A 21,909-nucleotide genomic window follows, 5' to 3' on the forward strand; every position below is an offset into this window, starting at 1 on the left:
GTAAAATAATATTTTAAAAAAATTTATAAATTAAGAATAAAGTGCTATATAATCACAGCCTTTAATATATCAGTTATTTAAAATAAAACCATACCAAAATTTCCAGAAATGGCATCCTTCATCTCATTATTAAATAAAATAATTTCGCTTACACAATTTTTGTTGCTGATTTCAAAAATATCAATGATATTTAATATTAGTCAAGGGGTAAAAATCAATAAGCTTCAATTTATATAAAATTTATATAAAACTATGAAATTTATATAAAACTATGTTTAGATTACTTTATTCTGCACAAAACAAAATAAAAACTATATTTACAGGACAGATTTAAGAGGAGTTACATGTATTAATAGAGCTTAGTGCGTGAATCGAAATGGGGGCTAGAGAGCCATTTTAGCAAAAGTATAAAAGCTAACAACTTTTACTCCCTTTTACTAATTCCAATATTAAGGAGACTTTTGAAATCAGTATTGATAATTCCATAGGTGTACTAATTTCTGTTGGATTCAATGGCTGAATAAACTGACATGGAATGGAAAAACTTTGTTTAATGGTATTAAACGTATTTGAGTATTAAAATCTAAAAAATCACTGTAGTGAAAGCCAAGATAAAATACAGCAATACCTGTTTTATTGCCAACAAAAATAGAGATAAGTTGAAATGCCATGATTAGAAGCCCCACTATGTCTCATCAGGCAATCAAACAGATTTCACTATTTTAAAAATCATTCTTTCTTTAGTAGTTGCTCATTTTTCATCCTCTAAGTGTTTTTCTATAAGCAACTCAACGGTATTTATGGTATTTTAATAGTTACCTTTTTCTTCAACATATATTCAGCTACAGCATTTACATTAATTTACAACTAAGATTCTAATAGTATTTAATATTAAGGTCAGTGATTGCAGAACAGCCTATATTTAAAAAGCATGTTAGGCCAGAAATTTTTTTTAAAAAATATATTTTAAATAAATACATTAATTAATTCATTATATTTTTAAAAAATACATTAATTAATAATAGGCAAGGGCTTTAGAGCCTTTTTCAGAACATTAGTAAAATCGGGATCCAATAAAATTGCTTCGAGGTTCCATCGCTCAAAACTCTTTCCAACAGAATTCACAATTAAGCAATTTTTATCGTGAATGTCTTTTTCTGGACGCAAAACCAAAAACTTAACACCAGAATTTTTCTTCAAATAAGCCTTAATGTCCTCTAAGTGCTCTTCTATAAGCTCTTTCAATTCAGTGGTATTTACAGGAATTTTAATGGGATCACCTTCTTCTTCAAACATATTTCCAGCAACAGCATCTGCAATGAAGTTTTTACTGCAGTTCGAAGTATCAAATGGCAAGCCAAGATATTTAATGTCACGGGTAATTGCAACGTAGGCCAAAGTTTGCAAAGCTAACTCTTGAAGATTCCTCGGTATGAAACCATCACAGTCCTCAACGCACTTACCAAGAGATTCCTTTGTTTTCTTTACAAAGAACTTTAAAAACTTGAGAATAAGTTTGATAGGAGAACAAGACTTATTACAAGAACACATGTCTCTTTCAGTTACACTACAACAAGACTCTTTACTGTCTGTCATATAATAGGACAGCACTCTCCCGCTGCATTCTTTGCAAGTTTGCCGGTTATCCTCGGACCAAATATTAAGCCCAGATGTAGATAGCCAGTTAGTTACTACAGCTTGAAGAACATTCTTACAATAACAAGTATTATCAGATATACTACTGACGGTTAAAATGCCAGATGACAGGCATTGCTGTATGTCAGAATCAATATCTTGAAGAAAATTATTGTGTGGTAATGTGTTATTTTTTAAAGATTTGATCTCCACTAATATATCACTTAAAATCCAAGGAAAGCTTAGAATTTTTTCTGATTTTGTTCCATAGGAACACATGTACCATGCAGATGCTCTTTGATATTTTATATGCTGTTTCTCACTTTTATCCAACTCAAGTTGGGATATCTCATCTTCCAAATCTTGAAAAAATTTACCTCTAAAATCATGCATGATGCTATCTATGTAGCACTTAACAACTTTAATCACATTTGTGCTCTCTTGGCGCCATTTTTTACTCACTTCCAGCTCAACAAAACCAGAAAAGGCATCTGATTCGCTCTGAAGCGAGTACTTGTTTAAAATTGCCATTACCATAGTCGAATACTTTTCTTTATGCTCAGTGGCAGAGTCTTTATATTTCTCCCATCCTGGGTAATCTAAATCTGGATCAAATGAAAAAGATTCAGCTGCCAAATTTATTTTACTGGAACAAGCATCCAATACTCTAGAAGCACGGTACAGTGATCCTAGTGCTCTTTTAGAGTGGTAGCTATTACCGTTGAGTCCTTTTTGCATAAAATCAGGGTATTGATCGGGGCGCTCTGATTTCTTCAAATATTTAGTAGTGCCATGCTTAGCAAAATCCAAAACATAGGGGTAACGTTTAGCTATCTGCATACATTTGTTTGAAAAAATTCCTCCCTCGAGTTTATCAGCCCAAACAAGATGCGCATGAGCAAAAGAACCGATGCAGTCATTTTGAATGTAATGGCAGAAAAATTCTATCATGTCGGAAACCTATAAAAGAAAAATTTACTGCATGGATAGATTGCATTCAGAAACACCTTTAAAAGTAAGAAATTATTTACAGCAATCAAGTGAATTGTTCTGAACTGCGTACAAAATAACTGTGTGCAAAATAAAAGTATACCCCCTGAATAAATTTCGATTCAATGATTGTATTTAAAGGCATTAGGACTCTATCTTAATCAGTCGAATAATTTTTGCATCAATAAATTTTAAGAAATGCGTGATAAAAATATTTTTCACGAACAATTAACCAAATTCTGTCAAATATTTTGTTTTGAAGCTTATACTAACATGCTTCAAAATGATGTAAAAATTTTCTTTGATAACTTTTCAAAAAAAATAAAAATTTCAACTATTACAAAACAAAAAATAATAAAGTATTTAAAAATTACTATCTGCATAGAATACAATTATATAAATAATTATGTGCACAAATTTTTGAAACACTTAACTAGTTTATAGATATTATGAAATAAGCAAAAAGGGAAATTAAAACTAAGGGGTACAAATTTTTGATAGCTTCTCTGTCTAAACTATTGAGATTACATTTTCCAGACTGATTATTAGATCAAAAGTTATTTGTGTATTCAACTTTTACTTTTGTGTACTGTACATGTATATAAAATAACGTCTGAGAAAAATATATCTTTACTTAGGTGAGAAATAAGTCATATTAATTTTGAATTACAGGATTTATTAACATAAGCATACATTCAAAAGGATTAGTAAAAATACTTTTAAAATAATATTTTAAAATTAATAATTAGTTATAATTAATAATTTTAAAATAATTATAACTAATTATTAAATTTTAACATTATATTTTTTTAATTATAATTATTTTTAAATTACTAAATTAGATAATTAGTTATTGAATAAAAAAACAAGAGGCAAATTCCAAAATCATAATAAAAATGGTGCGAGGAATAGGATTTAAAAATTTTTTTCATTCAATTAGAAAATGCTTTATTCTTAAAACAGTTTTGATTTTTTATCAGCTTTTGTTAATCAGAAAAAAAATTGCACACTTATTTCAAACAAAAGTATAATTTAAAATGTTTTTATTAATTATATTTTCTACTTATCCATTTTTTTTTAATATTTAAGTTCCAATACAATGCAAGAAAAAATGAAAAGTGATATTGATGAAAGTCCAAGAAAATTTAGCCACAAATGCTTTAAAAAAAGCACATTTCATACATACTGATGTTTGCAAATCCTTTTAACGTTAATTGAAATGATTGATGAAGGGAAAAAACATCTTTATTTTTATCATTTCTATATATAAACAGTATCTTATTCTAACAAAATCTTTTTTCTGTCCAAGCAATGCACAATAGCACTTATTAAAACACTGTAAAAAACTTTTGTGTTGTAAAAAAAAAACATTTAAACATAATGAATACATAATTCTATAAAACAAAAAAAAACAAAAAAAAAAAAGGAAAAATATGAAATTTTGCAAAACTATTTGCAAGGTAAAATGGTTATTAAAAAATATATTTTTCCAAATATTAATCAAATACATTCTAAAATAAAATAAAAAGTCTGAATATATTTACTGTAAATTCTCTAGGCTTGGTATTTTCTTCATATGATGGGTAAATCATTGGTGAAAAATTGTTTCTCTGAAACACTAAAGGTTCATACCAAAGAGCAACATATTCATCTCCATCCAGATCTGAGCCTAATATTTACAAAGAACTTTATCAATTATGATTACTTAAAAAAGTTTTTAATAGCTGTTATACTGCTATATAATTAATACAGTCAAACCCCGCTATAGTGAACCTTCAAGGGACCGAAATTTTGGTTCACTATAACCGGGAGTTCACTATATCCGTTATGTGGGCAATTTAACTAATGGTTCCCAAATTCCTCCCTTTTATTACACGTTATTCAAATAAATGACAGAAAAATATTATGTAGTAGCAAAAAATTTATTATTTTCTATTACTCTTCGTCCTGCGTACAAAAAAAGAAATTAGTAATCTTTAGCTGTTGAGCAGTCCTCAACATCAGATATGGAAACATTTCCCAACTCTCAGATAATTTTTCCTGAATTTCTGTTAGCCCAATTTTTAAACTTGTCTAACCTGCCATTCGAGCACATAAAAGTAATCTCATAAAATCGCTTAGAAAATTCATCGACATTTGTCTAGATACTGGAAGATTGTTGACCTTCAATATCCTTGTGATCTCAACTTTTTTCTGCGATTTAAATTTTTTTCATGAGCAGAAATTGTTAATTGCTTATTTTTTCATATGTTACGAACTGTAGATTTGGATAGTTTATATTCCCTACAAATATCAGCTTGATTACATCCATTTTCAATTTTTCTGCTTATGCCCATTTTATCATCAATGGAGAACATATAATGTTTACTGCTCAACATAGTTAAATTTGAGACACTTGTTTGCAGGCCTTTTTAACTGCACTGAGAGCAAAAAGGAGTTGAAATGAGGGCCTTATCAACACATATTAGTGTCCAACTCTTTGACCAATAATGAATAATTACTCATTCCCTCTGATAGAAAATGCATATTGATCCCACTGGCACCTTACAGGTGCATCATCTGCCTGGGTTGGAAACATCTACTTGATTTGTTTAGGGATGGGAAAGTAAGATAAAAGAAGCAAACAAGAAAAAAGTGCTTATTGCTACCTTCTCCACTATAGATGGTTTTAAAAATCGGTATATGTATTTATTTTGAAGTAGAAATTTCAAAATTATTACAAAAAAATGAAGAAAAAAATCAGTCGAAGACAGAAAAAAGTTCATTATATCCAACTTCATCACTTCTTTGGTTCACTATATCCACAAAAAATAACATAATACGGGTATAGCAAGGCACGGGACCGAACATTTCGTTCACTATATCCGGGAATTCACTATAAACCAAGTTCACTATAGTATATTCATCAAAAATAAAACATAAAAACTGTAATACAATATAATAAGCGTTAAAAAATTATGTATAATACAACCCAATGAGAAAAAAATAAGATACAAGCTACTTGAGAAACTTAAAATTTTGATATTGCAGAGAATTGAAGAAGGTTCAGAGAAGGTTTCTCTTTTATTTAATTTAATTAATTTATTTTTTTGGTTATCAAAACATCTTACACTTATTATTCAAAGCATGGGAGAATTATTTTCTTTAATTTCTTTTGGCACCACACAATAAATTTTAATTCAAAATTGAAAGCATTTGTATAAGCAATTAATGTAATTGATATAAAGCAAACCTTCTCCTAAGAGTTACTTCGGCAAAACAAAAAAATGCAACTTAAATTATTGTTAAAGTGTATAAATGAAAACAGTCTAGTTTCATTAAATGTAATGCATAGTTATAACCTTTTCCTATTAACCCATTTGTGACTAGCATCATTTAAAAAAAAAAAAAACAGTGCATATTCTCAAAACGAAAAAGAGACAGCGAAAGCTTTTCAATAATTGCATTTATTTAGCAGAAAGAAGCTATTTTATGACCATAATAAATTAATAATATAAATACTTATATTTGCTCATTCTTGTTGTTCATTTACGTCGCACTAGAGCTGCACAATGGGCTCAATTGGTGGCGGTCTGGGAAACATCCCTGAGGATGATCCGAAGACATGCCATCACAATTTTGATCCTCTTCAGAGGGGATGGCATCCCCGCTTCGGTAGCCCAACGACCTGCACGCGAAGTCGAGCAATTTACGGTAGAATAGTTTAACGAGGACCAATACCGCAAACCCTCGGTCCCTACGCAGACTGATCCAAGTGGCCACCCACCCGCACGCTGACCACAGACAGTGATGCATACTTATATTTGCATCTGATGTCAAAGCACTATGATGTTTCAAAAGCAAAATGGTAGGTGATAAAAAGTAATATGTACTATCACTTTTTTCACAAAGTGTTTTTATATATGTATCACTTTTTATGGTCTAAATATAAAGAATGCTTATGACATAATTAAAGGGTACAAGCACAGTGTTCAAAAAATAAGCAGACCACTCTGAATAACTCTTGATTTAATGATCAGAACTTCCCATTCTAAGACTCATTCTTAATGGTTTAACATAGAGACATAAAATATCCTAATTAATTAGAGCAGACGATATTTTAAGTTACAAAACTACTTTCTCTGAATAAATATATCTTTTCGACGACCAATTCGGATTTCTAACTCTCAAAAAATAAGGAGTACCCACAATCTGGGAAATATGGACCCCTAATTTTAGTCAGGAGAGCAGTTGGACCTCTTAATGTTAATTTTACTTTTTGCGTACTTCAAAATTTTCAGGAATATTTTTCATGAATTTTTCAAGTGAATTCTAAACTTTTTTGCATGCAATTATAAAATTTGTTTATCTAAATATAATTCCATGCAAAAATTAACTTTAAAATTTAAACAAATTTGCATTTTATATAATTTTTTACATCATTTTAAAGAAGTCAATTTTAAATGGCAAAATAAGGCCGAAATAGGTCGAATAATTTCTGAAAAATAGAATTTTAAATACACGCCTTTTTCAATTTTTCACATTATTAGCATGATCTACAGGTTACACTAACACTCAGAAGAAAATATTTAAACTGTTTAAAAAATCAAAACATATTATAAAAATATTACCTGCCATTTCATCAGGATGTGGCCTTGTGCCACGGGATGGAAAAACAATACAATCTTTAATGTGATGTAACTTTGGAACATCAACAGCTTTTAACTTTCTTACATCGCCAGGGTGAAGGCAAGGGTTTTTGGTTACAATTACAGGACCTAGAAACAAAGTGATTTTTTTTTAAATAAATGTTTTCATTTAAAACAAATATATAAACCCTGATAACGTTATCTAATCTATTGAAATAGATCAGATTTTCTCTTATTAAGTTCCACTTTTCCTTATTAAACCAAAGAGTTCACTTTACGCTATTTAGAGTTAACTATTAAATAATTTACAAAATCAAAATTTTTTCTCGGAATAACTTCTGACCATTAAAATATAATGTGAGTAGCCACAAGATATGATCCCAATATTACAACCAGGAGAGCAAAAAACTCTTTAATGTTAATTTCAATTTTTGCATATTTAGCTACAGCTCTGAAAATAAAAATAAAAAATTGGAAAGTTTCTAAACACAATTATAAAACTCGTTTTATCCAAAGATAATTTCAAGCAAAAAAGAATTTTTTTTAAAGATTATTCATTTTTCTTACTTTATTTTACAGTCATTGAAAAAATTTCAAATAATAACATATGCTAATTTCTACATGATTTTAAATTACATAATTTTAAATAACAATATACAAAATTTGAACAAGTCACTGAAATACCAATTGAAGGAAATGAATTAAAAATACATATTTTTGAAAATTTATAATTCATTAACTGTTTGCCCAATTCGATGCACATTTTCTTGATAAAATATAAAATTATGTAAAACATTTACAGCAATAATTATTATATTTTGCTAAAACAGCTCGCTCTATTATTTTTAGTAATTGAACATTAATTTCAAATTATAGTGAATTAAAAAAAAAATTCTGATATTATTAACTTAAATACACAATTATAGAATTAAGTGGATATCAAAATTTCTTTTTTTAATAAACACAAAATAAAGCAGTTATTTGAAGGCTCTCTTTAATTACACTTTTTAGCAAATAATATGCCATTTCCATAACTATTGCCAATTTATATGAGTTATTAAGTTTTGCCTATTTTTAGACAGTGCCTTCTAGACCAGTGTTCCCCAACCTTTTTATCACTGTGGACCTGTCAGCGTTTGATAATTTTACAGCGGCCCGCTGGGGGGGGGGCGTTGATTGTTTATATTTTAGATCATTTTGATTTATTAATTTTAATTTAATTGTACTTAAACATGCCTTCAAAACAAAATACGGTTACACCAAAATATAAATATAATGGGATTTAGCATTTTAACTTACTAGAACGTTAAATCAATGAGAACCCTAAGCTTGTTTCTTTGCAATGAGACGGTTCCATCTGGGGGTAATCGGAGACAATGATACATTACAAAAATTTATGTCAGTGCCTTTTGGGGTCCCTTTTTTAAAAATTAATAAAACTTTAATGGAACACAGATATTTTTAATTTGGGGTGTAAATTTAATTTCAATGAAATGGGCAGCCCGGTACCATTTGATCCACGGACCGGTACCGGTCCGCGGACCGGGGTTTGGGGAACACTGTTCTAGACTAATTATGAATATGATGGAAAATATAAATGTGCAAAAAAGCCACAGTTTTGTGAAAACTAAAAGCCCAGGTAACTCTTGACAGCAAAATAGTATAAAATTATTGTTTTGCTTTGAGTGAAAGGATTAAGCGGTTAAATAATCAAGGACTTAAATTAATAATTTTTAATTTACTTTGATGAAAGATCCATAAGCGAATTCAGAATATGATCATTTTAAATACACATTTATTTTTAGAAATGCACTTAGCACTTACTAACCTGATAGTATTTTAAAAGAAGAATTTTGTAAACTTGTACTTTCACTGTACTGAATGAAAACTTCACCATACTTTAGAGTTTTAGTTTCATCAAGTACACCCAATAAATTTCTACCATATTTTTCCGGAACAGCAACGCGCATACTGGAACGTAAGTTTGCTGGAAAGAAATGAAAAAGAAATAGTGATTGAAAGAATGAAAAGAGAAAAAAAATAGTGATTAATAAATGCAAAAATAAGTAGCCCTTTTTAAAGCATATAATGTCATTTATTACAGAATTAATGATAGTGATATATCTTCTATAAAATAATCAATTTGCCACCCCTTCCTTTGAAAAATTATTTGGAAAAATTACGAAATCAGTAGAAGAAACTTTATACGCATCTTTCAAACTAATTTAAATTAACTTCAAAAAAACACCAAAATTATAACCTAATTTGAAAATGTCAAGGTACTAATTGAAGGTTCTTAAATTCAAAAACTTAAATCTTCTGGCATCTAGCTTCTTTTTTTTTTTTTTAAGAATTTTTTTTTTTTTTATTATTATTTTGATTTTCTCTCTTTTATTTGGGTTTAAAAAATTTTTCTCTTTCATCAAAACCTGTTCAAAAGAAATATAGAACAAGGAACAGTTTGAAAATGATTTATATACAGTAAAAAAATTCTAAAATTAATTTTGAAAAACTAAATAAAAAATATATATAAATATATAACAAAATATTTCTTAACAGTAACCATCTAATAAAAATATTGTCTAAAGAAGAATGTAAAAAATGTTTTAAAGAAATTTAAAATCAAAATTAAATTATACAATTTATTTTTTCCTGTACTTTTTACTAAAAACTATAGCTAACTTACCAAAATTTAAATTTTAAACTGAATGCTTATTTTAAATAGAAAAAGTATTGTAAGGAAAAAAAATTAGAAAAAAAGAAAGATCCTTTTTGCATGCTAAATAAGCATCAAACAGGAAGAAAAAAATTTCTTCAATGCAAATTTTTTGCATTGTGTAACATAAAATATTAGTTGCAGAAAATACAGTTAATAAATTCATTTCAATAAAATTTCACTACAGTATACAGAAAGTATATAGTCATTTATACTTAATCCAAGAAATGCCATGTAATCTTTCCTTACCCACTGCAGCTTTGAAGAAGGCAAGAATTAAAGAGCGAAAAAAAGGTTCATTGGTCAGAGAAAATCCAGCTGCCAGCATTGAAGTGAAGGGGAAATTTGTATTAAGGTAGCAATTAAGAAGAGAAACTGCATGTCTCTCATCTAACAAAGAATCAATTAAATTTAACATCATGTTACTTTGAAGATCTAAGAAAGTTTCCTTTGGTACACCCATTTGCTCTAATATGGTTATCAGATGTTTATTCAAAAAAAGCCTTCCTAAGAAAAGAAAAAAAGAATAACTGTTATACTAATGTAAAAAGAAAAGCTTTCATTCATTATAAAAGTCAGAATGATTTGATAAAATGAGAAGCAAAGGAAAATAATTTGCATACAAGCACTACACCAAAACCTTTTTCAGTTCCTTAGTCAAAATGCTTGCTAAATTTTGTAGACAATAAGGTAATGGCATGCTATAACTCATATAAAAAAAAAAACAATTAAGACAAATATTGGATAAATTAGAGGTTTTAATTTACAAAACTAGGTTGTAGTTTTTTTTTTCCAAATTTATTGCAGTCACAAGAACTGGAAAGTGGTACCTTTTCACGATTTACAATTGGCACTCGGTTATCAGCATTGAACTGCAGGGGAAATTAGTAATTAGGTAACAAATAAGAAGAAAAACTGCACATATCTCTCATCTAACAAAGAGTTAAATGTAAGTCAAACATAATGCTATTTTGCAGGTCTAAGAAGGTTTCTTTTGGTATGCCCATTTTCTCTACTATGGTTATCAGATGTTTAGTTTAAAAAAATCCTTCCTGAGGTAAAAAAAAATAAAATTCAGTTCAAAGATAAATTATTTGGTACAATTCTGTCAGTTGAGCACCAAAAAGAAACCTTTATAAGTTCCTTACTCAAAATATTAGCTAAATTTATGGACAATGGGATGATGCCATGTCATAAAGTAATATAAAAAACATTAAAGAAAAATATAAACTTGGGGGAATAAATTTAAAACCAATATAGGTATTTTGTTTTTATTGCTTTATATCTTGCAAACAAAAGAGCTAGGAAGTGTCCCCCACCAAAAAAAAAATACTCACACAAAAAATCTGAACCAACCATTGGTTTCTGCAATTAAAAAAATATATATATATGGTCTGAATTAATACGGTCAAAACTTTAAGTTCATGATTTCATGAACATGGACTTTTCACAAAACGATAGGATGTGAAAAGTCACAACAAACCCCTGGTGATGTATTCCATACAAGCTAAGTGTTTAACAGCTAAGTGCTAAATTTTAAAAAGGTCTCAATTTTATTGTATTAAAATTTATGCCTGTATGTATAGTACACTATAAACTTTCTTTTTACTAAAAATTAAACAATTTTAATTAGCCCTTGTTGTTAGAATAAAGGAGTCAACTTATGGTAGGTTTCGATGCAAACTGCAGTACTAAAAATGCTGTCGACACAACAATAGAAAAAAAAAGTTAAGTCAAGAAATTTTCAACGTAAATATAGAAAAAAAATTTAGATTATTAAATTTTAAAGCTAAGCTTACGGTTACTGACCTGATGCTAACTTCTCTTTTCTAAATAGCAAAAATACATAAGCATTAAAATAATGAATGTTCCCTAAAGATAAGGAGAAAAAAACTTGCAACTTACTGGCAGCACTAGTTTTAACCACTTCAAGTTGACTCGAATTACTGCACTCAAACTTCTTCATGCTAGGTCTAATTCCAATGATTTTTCCTTTTAAACGAGGATTTTCAACAACCATTCCTTTGCACCCTCTATATCTTATTTGAAAAGCAGAAGGTTCATAGGACAAACATCCTCCAATAGAAAACTCAATATTTTGTTTCAGAGCTGATCTTATCTAAAAGAAACAGAACAACAAATTAACTCTTTTACAATATAAATAAGACAACAAATCGTAGGTAAACATTTTATTTTAGACAGAGCTAAAATTATACAATTAAGAAAATACGAAAAATTTTAAATGAATCTAAAATAACAGGGTGGCCACTCAAATCAGATTTCAAATTTCCCTGATTTTTCCAGGTTTTCCAGATAAAAACTTTAAAATTTCCAGGTTTTTGTTTCTTTTTTCTTATTAAGTGTAGGATGTGTACAAGAAAAGTGTCTACATTATAAAATATTTTACTCAAAATGTTATTGTTTTAACATATCATCTTGAAAGAAATGATTTATTTTGACAATTTGGGAAGATTTTTTTATTTATTTTTTAATGTTTTGGTACAAAATTTTGAATCAAAATTCATATATTGACCAACAAAAGAGTAGAATTAAATATTAATATATAGCTAGTTCTTAAAAAAACCTTTCTTTTAAAATTAAAATATGTTATAAAAGGTTAAAATGAAATAGAAAAAATTAGCATTAATGCAACAATTGTAACAATTTGTCGACAAACATTGATGTTAGCGATTGTAAAAAAATGCGATTGGTTGGTTTGCTGAGAAAAAATAATTCACAGATTTCTTTGAATGGGAATACAAAAGCTTTCAGAAAAAAAGTGCAATATAAAATCTATTATTATCAAATTATAACCAACTAATTTTTGGAAAATTTTATAAAGTTAAAAATACAAAAACATCTTGTCAAAATGGGAAAAAATTACCACGAAAGCCTCGAACAAATTTGATCCATAAATAGATTCAGCCCAAGGACAGAATTTAAAAACAGAAGCTAATATCCTAATCCCTTCTTCCATCTCCACCACAATCTTTCCTAAATTGCACAGACCCATAGCGGTCAAAGGTTTCTACATTCGTTTAGCATTCTTGTGGCATTCTAGTTCAAGAGAGCTGTAATGGTGCAAATTTTGATGCAAGCAAAGTATCGCTAAGTTGATGATATTTGTACTGCTCGGAGATACATTACCGTCTAAACAAAATGGGTAGAATGGATGAAAAAATTTAAATTAAGAAAATTAGTAAACAATTTAAATTAGTGAAATTAAAAAAATTATCAAAGAAAAAATTTCTAGCTTTTCTTTAAAATTCCTTGATTTTTCCAGGTTTTTATCCAAATTTCCCTGATTTTTCCAGGTTTTTTCCAGTATAAAAAAATTCCCTGATAATTCCAGGTTTTCAAGGTTTTCCAGGTGGGTGGCCACCCTGAATAATTATATGAAGAGCTTGTCTATCTGTCTCTCTTATACCTCCAGAACAATTTGCTCTATCGTCTTGAAATCGGAGAGCGGCTGCAAAAGCAACCTTTAGCCCTCATTCAAAAAATTCATTCGGAATTTTTAATTAGATTGTTTGGAAAAGTCGTTAGAATTTTTTCATTGGTTAAGTGCTTGTCTTTGTTTCAGATTAAACTATAGATGAGATTATTTATTCAAATATATTCAAGACAACATCAGTGGTATTTGCTAGCTTAGCTATGTTTGATGGAAAAAAAAGAGTACACAGCAGGTACTTAATATTTAATTGTTTCTTATCCACTATGTCAGGTAAATTCAATAAACAAAGTGGTAGCATATGCAGATCACAGATAGACATAGATCCTTCGCCTACTAATTAGTATTTCTAAAGTTATCTGAATCCATGTGTTTATTTTGTTTACACAATGATTCTATGTATTTTTATAAAACTAAATAATTTACAATCAATGGTAATTTGAATAGAAAAAAAAACTACTTTCGTATTACTTTTCGAAAATGTTCTTCGATTTAATTAAGTATAAAATAAATTAATGTAGCTCAATTAAATAATTAAAATAAATAAATTGCATTCTAAATAACTTATTTTTCATCTTTATTCTTTTTCAAACTACTTCACAATTACATCGTCAATAGCAATTAGTGTGAAAGTATGATTTTTTAATAAAGAAAAAACACGGAGAACGAAAGATTTAATTTTATACGTAATTTAGAAATTGTTTGAATACGAATAGCTATGTATAACTTTTAAATCACATAAATTGATGTTTGATATAAAAATCATATGAATCACAATGTTGGATATTTAAATTGTGTTAATATGAAGCGTGTGTGGTTGAAAAAGAATCCACAAAATTTAAGAATATCTGCCGATAGAACTCTGCATGGTTATCATCCATATTATCTAACTCTGCAAGTGGGAGATGGATAGCAACTCAACCGGTTCTATCACTCATCCACATTCGTATGAGACTATGGGTGGGGACTAAATCGAATCTGGGACTTGTTAAATATTTTAAGATCAGAGCATTTATATGAAAGATTGCAATACAGAAAATGTATAAAATACACAATTACAATGTAATGTGCTATTTTAAGACTAAAACATTAACAGTAGCATTAAACCAAAAGTAAAAAAAGAATTCTGATTTCCTTACATTGATTGCTAGTTTTGAGAGAGCACTGATAATTTATTTCATGATGATCCCCAACCAACAGACCACCATTAATTTAAAACTTTAAGCTTTGTCCACTTTTTACGAACAGATAAGAATTTATGTTTATTTTACTAAATCAGCATTTTCAGGGTGCATAGCCAAATTATTTAACAAAAAATAAGCACCTTTTAAGCACTCAAAAGATATTTTTAAGCACTTTAAAAAAGTATCATAATTGGGCAGGGTTGGAAAGTTTTTGACAATTGATGGTTTTATCTTGTTTCAACCATTATATCAACAAAAAAAAAACTTTTGGCATTGTTTTTGACAATTGTTAAAAATCATGAAGTTTTGAATCATATAAAACGAATGGCATTTCCATACGCTATGGACTGACAATGCGCCGAAATAGATTGGTGTTGAATGAATTGCGAAAACGCTGAACAGAAAAATGTGAACTGTGTCCTTTCGCATAATCCGCAGCTAAAATCAACATGGTAAAGGAAAAATCTCATTTTGAAAAAGGGAAAATTAAGCACTTTTTAAAAATACACAATGAAAAAAGCACCTTTAAGGGCTTTTAAAAAACAAAAATCGAAAATAAGCACCTTTAAGCACTTCTTAAAAACACTATGCACCCTGCTTTTGATTCACGCCCAAAATAACAATTTCACACACAAATTATGAAGCAATAATTGAGAGCTTACAAACCTCATTTGCTACAGTAGTAGATATCATGCCAATTCCATCAGAAAACACAAAATGACCATCTTTGGTTTTAATATCCTTGCATTCAATTTCATTTTCACTGTCCAAGCTTATCTGAACACCTTCTTCAGTAGAGGAGAAACACTGTCCCATTCTAGCCATATATTTGGCTACAGTTTTAATGCCACTAAAATCCCCCATCCACTCCCTAATAATCGGTGCAGTATTACCAACAGGATCTTTGGCATATAACCATAGACCGTGCTCTCGAAGTTGACTGGTCGATGAAGCTAGAACAAAATATCTACGTGAACCAATTCCTAAACCGTTTTCCAGAATTTTTCCAACCACTTCTTTCATTATTCCTTCCTTTTTAGAATTATGTGAAACGGCGAATGTCAACTTAGAAAAGTTGTCATCTTGAACAGAAATTCTCAACATGTATTCAGTACCATATCTTCTGATAACTCTGTTATCAAAATGCTCATACGGCTCAAGAAAGAGAACTCTAGAAGGAGTTAACAGGACTCGACGAGCATAGCACATTCCGGGAGGCAAAGGAACCGACTCTATGAAAGAACAAAAATATTCAAACTTCTTTTCAAATATTTCTTTAAACGAAAACATTATTCCCTTGTCCACCATCTCAGCTATGAAGAATAACGCTTTAGTGACAGCATCATGTTTTTCTCTAGCACACGACTTCAGATACTGCATTAAAGTTTTAACATAGTTAGGAAATAGTTGGTTTCGCAATACAATTTCATGTTTAACTGACAGTGTTCGAGAATGAATAACTTTCCAAGCATATTCACATTCGAAATTGATAGTTTCGATGTCAGTTCTTCCATTATTTGGTAATGCTGGAAATTTTTTGAGAACATCCAACTCAGTGTAGTTAATTTTAACTGAATTTAAAGATGAAAAACAAATTTCAGTTTTCGCAGAACACCTGAGAATCAATTGCTCTATCAACCAACGTGTTTGAAATTTATCTGAAACGGATATTCTCAAAACCAAACTTTGCCCTATCGTCTTACTGGTGCGAAATGTTTTGTTACACCTACAGCCCAATGAAAATGTCCTCTCAAACTTGCCACAGCCATATTCAAGTTCTTTGGCTTTTGAAACTCTGCTTTGGGCAAACTTATTAACACCATCTACATATTCTGGCTCAGTTTTTGAGTAACTAACATACAAAAAAGGAGGATGTTCCATGACAAAAAATATTTCAGCTACTTCTTTAGATGGATCCATGTTGGCTATTATTCTATTGAGAGAATCATAATGAATTAAAATTTTGTGTCCCATTTCGCCATTAATTTCACATTCGTCCTTATGTCGATTAGATACATAAAGTGAAAAGTGACGCTGCAAATGAGAAAAAGAGCAAAGAATAGTTGAAATATTTTGCCTCTGTGTAAACACATATTGTGTAACAAAATTTTTCATGGTTGGTAGGGTGCCGAAAGAAAAATCTGAGGCTTTTGCATTGCTATACTGGTTGTTATAATTATTTAAGGTGAAATTACAGCTATCGGGTATCAACCAATGTAAATACTCATTTTCGCTTGCTTCTTTGCACCATTGTCTCATAATGTAAGAGCAAAAATTAGACAAGTCACTATCTCTCTTAACATTAAAACAAATAATTATAACTGATACATCAAATAATGAACTATCAGAATTAAAGCCATTAACATATTGTTTAACTTCACTAAACCTAGATACATGGTTTAACTTCTCTTGTGGAATGTTGTTAAAGAAATCTTTAACACAAGATTCATAAATATCTAGGGATTGTCCCTCTTTCATAAATCTTGCAGTGAATTTCAATTCACGGGTAAGGTCAGCCATTACGGTAGCCAAAAATTATAAACCTTCAAAACCGTGAATATAACCGTATAATCAACACACCTGAAAAATAAAATGTAGTCTAATAAATAATTAAATATTGCAAAATAAACAAAAAAATTTAATGCAAAACAATTAATAAGATTTACACTATCTCAAAAAATTGATTAGCATACTTTTGGAAGTAATTAACAATAAGTCTTAAATTTAAAAGATTGTAACATTTAAAAAAAATTCAATAGCTTCAAATTACTTAATTCTATGTCATAATCAAGAGTAAAATGAGAAAAACATAATCAACAATGATGTGACAAGTATTAAAATTTAAAATAGTAAATGGTATTCAGGGGTCTGTTTAAAAGAAATTTGGGTCCGTTAACGGACCCTTCACAAATTTGTTTATCTGCATTATTGTTTTGTTAAACAAATAAATCCTTCTCGGGGGGAAATGAAAGACGTTTTGAGACAAACTAAGTTTCCCTAAGTTTAAATTCCAAGTGTAGTATTATACACTTGGAATAATAAATACTAAGAAAATATTTTTTTTTAAGCATCGTATGAGCATTCTTATTAATATTAGATCACAATTTTTTTTTGGTAAATAAATAATTGATCAATTTATATTTGTTCATAAAATAAATAAATAGAATATTATGTAAATAAAAATTAATTTCTGGCAATTTTTTAAGTAAAATATTATAAATTTAAGAATTGTTTAAGTTCACTTAATGTGTAACACATTAAAAGTGATACATTACTAAGTTATGTTATTTAAAATATGTCTATTAAAATCATTAAAAATCTGAGTGATTTTGTTTTTATTATTCGTCTGAAATAAATATTCTGCATTGAGCAGTATAGGCTAAATACCAAATAATTGTGTGTTGCATGTCTAATTTAGTAGCAGCAATTGCTGATTATCTCTTAAAATGTAATTTTTTTAAATTATAATTTTACAGTGTTGAGCATAATCTTGTATCTATTTACAATTTAAAAACTTTCTGAAAAGGTTTTTAGCAATTTTTGAAATAACAGGACCCAATTTGCACAAATTCACAAAAGCAGGACCCTGGTTGAAAAAATGTGACTTAACGCTTATTTTATATTCTCAAATTATGAATAGTTTTTTCACAATTTTACAAAAACTAGACCTTACACAAAATGTCTGGACAGACCCCTAGTATTTAACCTTTTTCTTACATCTGGTATAACAGGTGAACCAGAATGACTAGTTTCATCATACTAAGCACTGTAAGCAAAGGATTAAATGATTTGAGAAACTCTTTCTTATAAAATATAAGAATTAAAAAGGAAGTATAGGTGCTGACTCAATAGGATTTAAAGGGGCTCAGACCCTTTCCATATAATTTCAAAAGATTCAGCTCCCTATATAATTTTATTCTAAAACTGTACAAATAACAGTAAAACAACACTTCATAACACCCTTATAAGTCAGCCAATTTTAATTTAAGCCTTAAAATAATTTTTTTTTTCTTTTCACAAAGGATAACATCATTTTAAATATATTTTTTATATAAGATGTAAAAGGTACTAAGTCTTGAAAATATCACCATATTTGTATCTAAGCAAAGTTTTGGCAAATTCTGGAAACTAAACAAATAACATCCCATGAGAGGACCAACTCAAAGCATGGCTAGAAAAACCCCAAATTATTTATTTCTAAATCTTTGCAAATATTTAAAATCCTTTTGGTTCCTTGCCAAATTTAGTGAGCATGAACAGATGTCATTATGGAAATATCTCCACAGTTTATAGTTACAGAAGTTGTATTAAATTTAAGGTTGAATAATAATTTTGTCATCTGATAGAATGTCCGCAAATTTCTTTAAACGTTTTAGTCGAAGCACTGAAATTTGATATGTAACCAAAATTAACATAAAAAATTTATGATATTCTCAAAGGAATTAAATTGAAATAAACATATAAGAAATTAAGAACCATTGTACATTAAAAGCTTCTTTACAATGTGAAAAAAAAATAACATTATTCTACTCCTAAAGTTTTGTTTTAACAATGTAAAAGTAAATAAATACACATTAATTGCTATTTTGAAATAATTAGCATTAACTAATTATTTTTTTTTTGTTTCATAAACAACTTGGTAAAAAAAAAAAAAATTTTATTTAATAGAATTGTATTTAATAGTCAAATTGTATTTAATAGAAAAAGAAAAAAAATTAACCTAGATTAAGATTTCTAAATTATATATTCATTATATTTCAAATTAAATATCAATCAGGTTTATTTTAGTCGCAGCTCATTCAATCAAGCAAAAAATCATTTATACAAAAACCTAAGAATATTAACTAAGTTATAAAGTTAATTTCACCCAGATATCTCTCAGTAAAAGTGATTACAAAAAAGTGAGAAATTCTTATTTATTCTATTCATAAAAAAATTTTACAATATTAATTGCTATTACAAATATCTCAATATAAAGTATACTTTAGAAAATATAAAATCAATTACATAAATGATTTAAGAGTTGAATAAGAATTAAGACATCAGGTATTAATATAAAGTTACCTGATCGTTTATTAAATTAATTTTACACATACATAAGCAAGCTTGTGAGCAAAACAAGTTTGTTAAGAAAGCGCAAGCAAATTACTCAAGGGAAAAAAAAATTTACCTAAAATTTCCATGATCAAATGTAAACCGAAACTTTGCGCGGAGTAAAAGTGCAAGTAGTAGTTCTGATCGTGTTTAATCTATTCAAGCAGGAAAACGTATTTGTGTTGAAATTTCACATCTGAGCTAATTGTCTATCCATTGAGAATATATCCATTTTTATTACCTGGAAGTAGTAAGCAGTAAGCTAGAATATTTACTTCGCCATGCTAGCTCCCTTAGCAGAGACTCGTTGCTTTCCACAATTGAAATTGTTTGGGTGTATGAAATAATTTCATCTGTATCTTAAATATTATTTTTGAAAACCAGTTTTATCTTAACTTAAAATATAACTCTATAAAAAATGGGCTCCCCTGAAGAATTTCAAAAGCGATTGACTCAAGAATTGGATAAGATGAAAGTTATTCAGAAAGACATGCAGAAAGTTATGTCGGCTAAACAGACCTTAGATGGTCAGTTATCTGAAAATAAAGTGGTCAAAGAGGAGTTAGAGTTCTTAACACCTGAAAATAAAGTGTACAAAATGACAGGTCCTGCTCTAGTTGTTCAAGATATTGAAGAAGCAAAGCAAAACGTAGAGAAGAGAATTATGTTCATATCATCTGAAGTTAAACGTAATGATGAACTATTCAAGGATCTAAGTTCTAAACAAGATAAACAACAAAAAATTTTACAGAATCTACAAAAAGAGTTCACTGAAAAGCATAAAGTTCCTCAGTAAGAAACGTCTGAGACTCTCAGTTTCCATGCTTCATTAGCTTGCTGTGTTAAATTTTGAACAAAAAAGCTTACATCATACCTATTATTTCTTAACTTACAGCTAATAATGTGTAATGTGGGAAGATGATTTAAATTCAATAATAAATAAGTATAATTTGGTAATAATTAACTTCTGAACAATGTTAAAAAAAAGAATATGTCTCATTCAAATGTGTATTGAAGCATTGTTTTACGCTTTCATGGCAATTGTTTCTGCAATTGGCGTAACTTTTAATCCTAATATTGCTAACTCACATATAATAGCTTAAATTATTTCCTTGAATAATTTCACGATATTGAATAATGATTTCATGATATGACTTAAACACTTAATATTTGTCTGGAAAAATGAATAAAAGATTGGTTTTTGTCTTGTTACTTGATTGTTTTAAAATATATTTGAGGACTTCATTGCTTTGAGAATATTTTGTTTCAATTCTAGTGAAGAAAACAAGTTTAGAATCAAACAGTAACAAAGATAATAAAATTTATATTAAAGAGAGAAAAAAAAACCTATATCACATTTTTTCCTTAAATGGGTATTAATTTCTTTCACATTTCACACCTATGATTAAAAGTATCAGTGATATTTAATGTTTTTCACAACAATAGTGAGATAAGTCATTTTTATTCTAGACTGATATCTTGAAGAGATATAACCTGTTTGAGAATTTGTTTGTGAGCTTGGCAAAGGTAAATTAGTTTAATTGTTCAGAGTAATAAATTTATTTAGCTCAAACATTAGAGTAGAAATAGATAATCAGGGGTCTGTCCAGGCCGAATTTACTACCGTTTAGCGGTACCTTCACAAATTCAATTTTAGGTGAAACGGTAGTTTCACAAATTCAACTTTAGGAAAAACGGTAGTTTCACAAAATACTTTTTCTTAAAATTTTATTTTTGTATCCCTTAAGAAACGATAAATCTATATTTTTACCATGTTTTTGTATTGATTTTGTAATATAATTTTTAATTTTTCACAAATTATGTCTAAATTTTCACAAAATAGGTACCTTTCAGAAAAACCTAGACAGACCCCTGATAATATTAAATTACTTATAGTAGGATATAATACATTGTTTAATTAATGGATAATTCCATATTGCGATCTGCTGTGCCAGCTGCAACTGCTAAGGTGCTAAATAGATTTTAAATTTCCTAATTTAAAAAAAAACATGTAGATGTTTACGCGGAGTTGGCTACAAGTTTGTTCCTTTCTGTGATGTTATTTTAGTTTCTCGTGGACCATTTTAAGAAGTAGCAATGACTTATCAATCATTTTAGCATAGAATAGATTAAGGAAATATTCCATTTAAATACTTATATTTTATTTAAATATTTCCTAACTAATATATTACTAATTTTCATTACATAATC

The 21,909-nt window shown here is 28.6% G+C and overlaps 2 protein-coding genes across 8 annotated transcripts; one reads left to right on the forward strand and one right to left on the reverse strand.

Annotated features, from left to right (window-relative positions):
- Positions 1-872: 872 nt before the first annotated feature.
- On the reverse strand, positions 873-19,892 carry LOC107457022 (uncharacterized). Of its 7 annotated transcripts, none has more exons than XM_043055790.3 (8): positions 19,775-19,892; positions 15,271-17,184; positions 11,875-12,088; positions 10,219-10,476; positions 9,082-9,240; positions 7,236-7,382; positions 4,170-4,294; positions 873-2,595 (listed from the first exon to the last, which is right to left on the reverse strand). In XM_043055790.3, exons 2-8 carry the CDS (start codon positions 17,122-17,124, stop codon positions 1,012-1,014), a joined length of 4,341 nt encoding a protein of 1,446 aa, XP_042911724.2. In that variant the 5' UTR covers positions 17,125-17,184; positions 19,775-19,892; the 3' UTR covers positions 873-1,011. The 7 variants fall into 7 exon arrangements, with proteins under 7 accessions (XP_042911724.2, XP_042911722.2, XP_042911727.2 ...); XM_043055788.3 differs by having other exon boundaries at positions 19,669-19,803; XM_043055793.3 differs by having other exon boundaries at positions 19,701-19,776.
- Positions 19,893-19,977: 85 nt separating this feature from the next.
- On the forward strand, positions 19,978-20,910 carry Pfdn6 (prefoldin 6). The gene has a single exon (XM_016075064.5). It carries the CDS (start codon positions 20,117-20,119, stop codon positions 20,492-20,494), a length of 378 nt encoding a protein of 125 aa, XP_015930550.1. The 5' UTR covers positions 19,978-20,116; the 3' UTR covers positions 20,495-20,910.
- The last annotated feature ends 999 nt before the right edge of the window (positions 20,911-21,909 follow it).

This window comes from Parasteatoda tepidariorum, chromosome 4, assembly GCF_982258835.1.
Source record: "Parasteatoda tepidariorum strain Cologne lab strain chromosome 4, Ptep-v5.0, whole genome shotgun sequence".
Taxonomy (NCBI): domain Eukaryota; kingdom Metazoa; phylum Arthropoda; class Arachnida; order Araneae; family Theridiidae; genus Parasteatoda; species Parasteatoda tepidariorum.